At 34.7% G+C, this 7626-nt stretch overlaps 2 protein-coding genes across 2 annotated transcripts; one reads left to right on the top strand and one right to left on the bottom strand.

Moving 5' to 3' along the window:
- LOC109334477 (leucine-rich repeat receptor-like serine/threonine-protein kinase BAM3) lies at positions 737 to 6017 on the top strand. Its single transcript, XM_019570287.1, has 2 exons — positions 737 to 3718; positions 5277 to 6017. Exons 1-2 carry the CDS (start codon positions 1150 to 1152, stop codon positions 5690 to 5692), a joined length of 2985 nt encoding a protein of 994 aa, XP_019425832.1. The 5' UTR covers positions 737 to 1149; the 3' UTR covers positions 5693 to 6017.
- LOC109333745 lies at positions 6603 to 7476 on the bottom strand. Its single transcript, XM_019569309.1, has one exon. It carries the CDS (start codon positions 7345 to 7347, stop codon positions 6685 to 6687), a length of 663 nt encoding a protein of 220 aa, XP_019424854.1. The 5' UTR covers positions 7348 to 7476; the 3' UTR covers positions 6603 to 6684.

The following is a 7626-nucleotide window of genomic DNA, read 5'->3' as shown; positions in this document are numbered from 1 at the left end:
AGCCTTCCTAAAAACTTTTACCAAAATTTGGTTACCATTTACTTTTGAAAGTAAATATATATATAGTAAGTTCTGTACATAAGACAGAGAAATATTATCATCTCCAATGTTACTAGACAGTGCTTCAAGTTCAACCAACCAAAGTCCATTGGTTAGAATAATTTAAAAAATTAGAAGTTCTTAATATAATTAATTACTCCAAGACTCAAATTGATTGTGTCTATACAAGTTTTACTGTGTATAGTAAACAATTTGGGATACGGATCACATATCTTTAACAGTATTTCATTCATTGTTTCAAACTAATTACATATCATTATATAAATAAAAAACAATTTTTAAAATGAAAGGTAACATTATTATTGGCTCTTGAGAGAAAGAATGAAACATTATTTGGAACATGTAATCTCTGTACCAAATTTTGAACCCACTAGCCATTATAGTGTTGCTTTAAGGTAGTCTGTCTAGAGCAGTGACAAGCACTTGGTGCAGTACTCACTTTTCAATTTTTGTTGCTTTAAATTAACTAAAAAATGATAAAAGAAAAAGGTGGAAATATGATAGTGATTTGAATAGAAATGCATGGGCAAATGAGTAATTTTGAATAATTGAAAGTGCAATTCCACATCCTCTCTCATTGAAAGCAATAAAGAGACATTCTTTGATTAAAGCAAACTAAACGGCATTTTTGCATTTTTTGTCATACAAATGAGAGAAAGAAAAAGAGGCATCAAACTTTACTTTTTGTTACCCTAATCTAAACTTTAAATCTCTATTATCCAACTACTTTATTTTGCATGCCACTGTGCTTTTCCTAATAAAACCATAAAGGAAATATTGAAAACCCAAAAACCATTTGTTGCAGAATTCATCTTCTCAATTCTCAAAGATAGCAAAAGAAATAAAGGAAAAGAGAAAAAGGAGAGGCTTAGCTTCTTCCTTGTATTTCAAGACTCCTTTTATGTGAAGATGTTTGATTCCAACATTAGTCCTTACACACTTGAAGTTTCCAAGATTCTTGTTACTTTTCTTCTTCCCTTTTCCCTAATATCTTGTATCCCACTACCACTTCAAATCTCTCTTCTTTGCTTCTTTCACTACTTCCAAACTCAATCTTATTGAGAGATACAACAACAACATATTCCAAAAATGGTCCCTTTGACATGCATTGTTTTCATTTTCACTCTGTTTTCCTCTGTTTTTTCTTCATCCTTGCTTAGTGATTTCAATGTCTTAGTCTCACTTAAACAAGGATTCCAATTCCCAAACCCAGTTATAAACACTTGGGACATTTCCAATTTCAGCTCTGTTTGTTCATGGTCTGGAATTCAATGCCGTCTCGGTCGAGTTTCGTCGCTGGACTTAACAGATTTGAATCTATATGGCTCTGTTTCCCCTGAAATTTCAAAACTTGTAAAGCTCACTCACCTTTCCCTTGCAGGAAACAACTTCACTGACACCATTCACATCAACAACATTACCAACCTTCAATTTCTCAACATCTCCAACAACCAATTCATTGGCACCATTGATTGGAACTACTCCACCATGGAAAACTTGCAAGTTCTTGATGCCTATAACAATAACTTCACTTCCTTGCTTCCTATAAGGGTTTTGAGTTTGAAGAGGCTTAAGTACTTGGATCTTGGTGGCAACTACTTTTATGGTGAAATCCCAAGAAGCTATGGAAATTTAGTTGGGCTGGAATATCTTTCTCTAGCAGGCAATGATCTTCATGGAAAAATCCCTGTTCAGTTGGGGAATCTCACTAAGTTGAAGGAGATATATTTGGGGTATTACAACTCTTATGAAGGTGGAATTCCTATGGAACTTGGAAAGTTGATAAATCTTGTTCACATGGATCTATCAAGCTGTGATTTGAATGGTACAATTCCAAGAGAGTTAGGAAACTTGAAAGAGCTTGATACACTTTACTTGCATATCAATCAGCTTTCTGGTTCAATACCAAAAGAGCTTGGAAACTTGACTAAAATAGTGAACCTTGATCTTTCAAGAAATGAACTCAGTGGAGAAATCCCTATTGAGTTCATCAACCTCAAGCAACTCAAGCTTTTCAATCTTTTCTTGAACAAGTTACACGGCTCCATACCTGACTACATTGCAGACTTACCGGACTTGGAGACACTCGGGCTGTGGATGAACAACTTCACAGGCGAAATCCCACGCAACCTCGGCCTAACCGGGAAGCTGCAGCTACTTGATTTGTCCTCAAATAAACTCACTGGTGTAATACCACCTTACCTATGTTCCTCAAATCAGCTAAGGATTTTGATTCTCCTTAACAATTTCCTCTTTGGTCCCATACCTCAAGGTCTAGGAACATGTTACAGTCTCATTAGAGTAAGGTTAGGACAGAATTACCTTAATGGTAGCATTCCAAATAGTTTTCTTTACCTTCCTAAGATTAACTTAGTTGAATTACAAAACAACTATTTGTCAGGAAGTTTATCAGAGAATGGTAATAGTTCCTCCCAGCCTGCTAATTTATGGCAACTTGATTTGTCAAACAATGCCTTGTCTGGCCCTTTACCACATTCACTCTCAAATTTCTCTTCCATTCAGAACCTTTATCTTAGTGGAAACCAGTTTTCAGGTCCAATTCCATCTTCAGTTGGAGGACTAAATCAAGTACAAAAGCTTGATCTTAGTAGAAACTCCTTATCTGGAGAAATTCCACCTCAAATTGGGTACTGTGTCCATCTAACTTTCCTTGACATGAGCCAGAACAATCTCTCTGGCTCCATTCCACCAATGATTTCCAATATCCACATTCTAAACTACTTGAACTTATCAAGAAACCATTTGAACCAAACCATCCCAAAGTCAATTGGGACTATGAAAAGCCTCACCATTGCTGATTTCTCCTTCAATGAATTTTCTGGCAAATTACCTGAATCGGGCCAATTTGCTTTCTTCAATGCCTCATCTTTCGCGGGTAATCCTCAACTTTGCGGTTCGCTCTTGAACAACCCTTGCAACTTGACCACAATCACATCACATCCGGGAAAAGGCCATGCAGATTTTAAGCTATTATTTGCACTTGCTCTATTGATATGTTCCCTGGTATTTGCCATGGCAGCCATAATAAAAGCCAAGTCCTTCAAAAAGAATGGAGCTGGTTCGTGGAAGATGACCGCGTTCCAGAAGCTGGAATTCACAATTTCTGACATTCTTGAATGTGTCAAAGATGGCAATGTAATCGGAAGAGGTGGTGCTGGGATTGTTTACCATGGAAAAATGCCAAACGGGGTCGAAGTCGCAGTTAAAAAACTACTCGGTTTCGATGCAAATAGCCATGATCATGGCTTCAGGGCTGAAATTCAAACACTAGGGAACATAAGGCATAGAAACATAGTGAGGTTACTTGCATTCTGTTCCAACAAAGAGACTAATCTTCTTGTGTATGAGTACATGAGGAATGGTAGCTTAGGTGAGGCATTACATGGTAAAAAAGGTGCATTCTTGGTTTGGAATTTGAGGTACAAAATTGCTATTGATTCAGCTAAAGGCCTTTGCTACCTTCACCATGATTGTTCACCATTGATTGTTCATAGAGATGTGAAATCCAACAACATTTTGTTGAATTCCAATTTTGAAGCACATGTAGCTGATTTTGGACTTGCAAAGTTCTTGGTAGATGGTGGTGCATCTGAGTATATGTCTTCAATTGCAGGCTCATATGGTTACATTGCACCTGGTATGTTAATCTTTTCCACCTAGTTAGTTCCTGTATTGCATTTCTAATTTGCATCGTAATCACCTAATTTGTCTTGTATAGAAGATTTTTGTTGGATGACAATTTTCATGATAGATTGTACTAACCGGTGGAGATCACTTGTTCCCAACAATGTTCTATTCTCTATACCGGGTCAACCAATATTGTTACATGAATAAAAGAAAATTAAAAAAAAAACAAAAAATAACCTTTTAATTGATCCGAAACAAAGAGAATGAGACATTGTTTAAGGCTAAGTTATCTTGTCATATGCTAACATAGTAACAAGCCCAATGAAACAGAAAGTGTTTTTACTATGGTAGAAGTGTGATGGGATTAAACCATTTGGTCTAGGAATCTAATGTCATGATTGCATGGTGATATCCAATTGGTGTTAGATCTCCCTTATTTTAGTGAAAGGTTATATCCAACTTGTTTGTGGAGGCTAATCATAAAGTTGAGTGCCCATACCATATCAATCATGTCAATTCAAAAAAGAATTATGAGATTAGCTGTATAATTATATTTTATGTTCTTAATCATACTACTCAAACCCACTCCACACCCATAATAATAGCTAGGGATAGTGTGTTTTGTATGATCAATAATGTAAAAAACTAAGTAAAATTATTAGATTCGCCTATATTTTAAAGCTGATTCTATAGATTTTGTTGTTTCATATAGGTGTTTTAAGTCATTTTCTATTTCAAGTTGGTCTTATGTGTTACTTTTCTATTAATTTTTTAGTGTGAGGCTCATTTTCTCATTATATAATTTCACAAGATATAAAGTGATTTTATAGATGTTTTCAATCTGAACTCAATAATATTAAATTTTTAAATTTTGATTTGAGGGTGGAGAAAATTAGGAAGAACATAATGTTGCTTATTTTATATTATGGTTATAAATATGAAATATATGTTATTATGATTGAGTTAAAAAATAGAGAGGGATTGATATAGGTGGAATTGGTAAAGTGAGTTAAAAAGAAGCATGAATGAATGAATGAATGGAATAGGTGTATAGGTGTATAGGTGTGAGTGATTAATGTGTTGATTATGTATGGAACTTTTTCGAGAAACGTGAAGAGAATTGTTTTGTGTTTCCTTTCAGAATGAAATGACAGTGTAGTGTAGTGTTGTACTACTACTTAGGGTGGTCTTTGAGACTGAGACACACACACCTTTCATTGAGGGAAGGACAACCCCAGAGTTAGGTCAATCTGACACTTTCCCCCACCCTTACCCTTCTTTTTGCATGCAACTTGGACCAACTTTGTGGCTTTCAATCCCCCCATACTCATAAAATTGTTATTCACACCAAACATATAGCTTATTTGTTATGTGTCTTATATAGACAATGATATGTTGTCTAAAACCATATTATTCTTATATCATATGAGACATTATTTTAGATAATATATCTTTGTTAGTCTTATATCATACGTCATATGTGCTTTTTAGAATACCATAACAAAATTATATATATGAATGTGTAATTAGTGACATTGATTAATAATTTGGTTAATGTTGGATTGCAGAGTATGCTTATACATTGAGAGTGGATGAAAAGAGTGATGTGTATAGTTTTGGAGTAGTTCTATTAGAGCTTGTAACAGGGAAGAAACCAGTGGGAGATTTTGGAGAAGGAGTAGATCTTGTTCAATGGTGCAAGAAAACAACAAATGGACGGAAAGAAGAGATAGTGAAGATAGTTGATATAAGACTAAAGGTGGTACCAAAAGAAGAAGTTATGCACATGTTTTTCATAGCAATGTTATGCTTAGAAGAAAATAGTGTGGTTAGACCCACCATGAGGGAAGTGGTTCAAATGCTCTCTGAATTCCCTCACCCTTCTTCTTCTTCTTCTTCTTCTTCCTCTAATCATCCACCAACCCATAAATTTCACAAACAAAAACCTTCTCCTCCCACTTTTAAACAAGATCTTTTGGTTTAGTCAAAATTGATGTTATTTATTTCATTTTACTTTTTAAGGTAAATGTTCATGTTAATTAATTATATGTGTTGGCTTCGTTTTGTAATAGCCTTGTTTTGTTATGTGGAACATTAATATTTAGTTTTTGGAGAGTGGGTGTTAGATTTTGGTTTAGTCATATAGAGAAATTGGTGACCATAAAGATGGAGATGTAGGAATAATTACTATCGTGTGTGCACTTCTTTCAGAAATATATATAGTGGGTTCATGCACGTTCTTTATTTGTATGTATCTTAAGTTACTATATATATGTATAATAAAAATATACATGTCAAAATTGATGCTCGTATAAAGTATTTGCTTTCAATTCTTGATTTTATTTGTGAAATATAAGAGTTTGAATTGTAAGGAGTAGTAATAAGGAGATGTTACATGTTAGGTGAGCATGAGAATATCCAATATAAGATGTGTGGCCACATTTGAGAAGGCAGTGAATAAATCTATTCGAAGAAGAAGAATATCCACTATGTCCTCCCTCTAATTCATCAATACAAACTATTACATAAATAATACTACATCTAACCATTAAGGGTTCTTGTTGTTTGACTCAATGGACAAATTGAAGGAATTAGGTACAAATTCAACAATATCTGGATGGATTATTCTCTCATGAGAAGAGAATATACCACCAAACATAACAACCATTTTGAGAGGCCAAAAATATAGAAAGAATATTTCATTATTCAATTAGATTACAACCTGTCTTGTTTAGAACGGGAGTTGCATGAGCTGTAACTTTTACTTTATTATATTTATACAATTATTGCATAAATTTTACTTAATAATACAATATCAAATTTCAGGGCTGGGCTTAATGCTCAACCAAAACCCAATTATGTGAAATGAAAGACGGGTATTAAAGAGATACTTATATGATCCTTCCTTCCTTTCTTTGTCTCTCAATGTAGAAAAGGGAAATAACAAGTTTGAATTAAGGTACAAAGTTTATTGAATTAATTGGCTTTGGGATTGGGATTTGGAGGTGTAATAGGGAAGCCAATACCATGCCTTGTAGTAGGAAAAATAAGAAATAGTAAAGTGCATATTGTCCCAACACCAAGTGGCACTATATCAAGCACCTCCTCAGTTTCATGCTCTGGCTTTGGGTAAAAGCAACTCAATACATTCTTATCTTTCAATGCAACAACACAAAACACAAGCACTGACAACACTGCATGCACCCAATCTATCAACCTCACCTTATACTTTCTCAAATCAGGTAACTCAGATGCTGTGAGTTCAGGGTAGTAGTCAAATAGCCACAACCCATTAAAGGTTGCAACTCCATGATACACTTTTCCATCTGAAGTATTGACAGTGTCAGTGAAACAAGCAATGAAGCATGAAAAGGATAAGATGGAGAAGAGTATGATAGTGAGGATGTGAGTGACAGAGTCACAAGAGCCATTGTTGGTGAAGACTGGAGTTAGGAGCTGGAAGGCTAAGAGGGTCCCTGTTGGAAGGAGATTGGCTAAGTTGGCAGTGCTTGTTAAAGTTTGAGAAAGTGCTCTTTGAGATAGTGACAAAGAAGGTTCTACTTGTTGTTGTTGTTGTTGTGATGGAGGTGTAGAGGATGTGGAAGTAGATGCAACACTTCTTTGTCTAACAGAAGACATATTGATGATATATGATTATCTATGTCAATGAATGGTTGTAATGTATATGAGTAGAGTTTATATAGAGATGCATCACAGAATGGAATGAATTATTAATTAGAATGGAGTTTCTTGTCTCCCTCTACTTTCCTTTTCCTTATGGTTGTTACCTAAACTTGGTTGTTGAATTGGTGCTATTCAACCTTCATTTATATTTATATATATTTATATATATTTATATGGGTGTTGGGGTACATATTATATTATTTCCAGCTGAGGTAAGGATCATGTGGAGAAGGA

This window comes from Lupinus angustifolius, chromosome LG19, assembly GCF_001865875.1.
Source record: "Lupinus angustifolius cultivar Tanjil chromosome LG19, LupAngTanjil_v1.0, whole genome shotgun sequence".
Taxonomy (NCBI): Eukaryota; Viridiplantae; Streptophyta; class Magnoliopsida; order Fabales; family Fabaceae; genus Lupinus; species Lupinus angustifolius.
The sequence above is the reverse complement of the archived record's forward strand: the minus strand, read 5'-3'. Positions and strand labels throughout refer to the sequence as shown.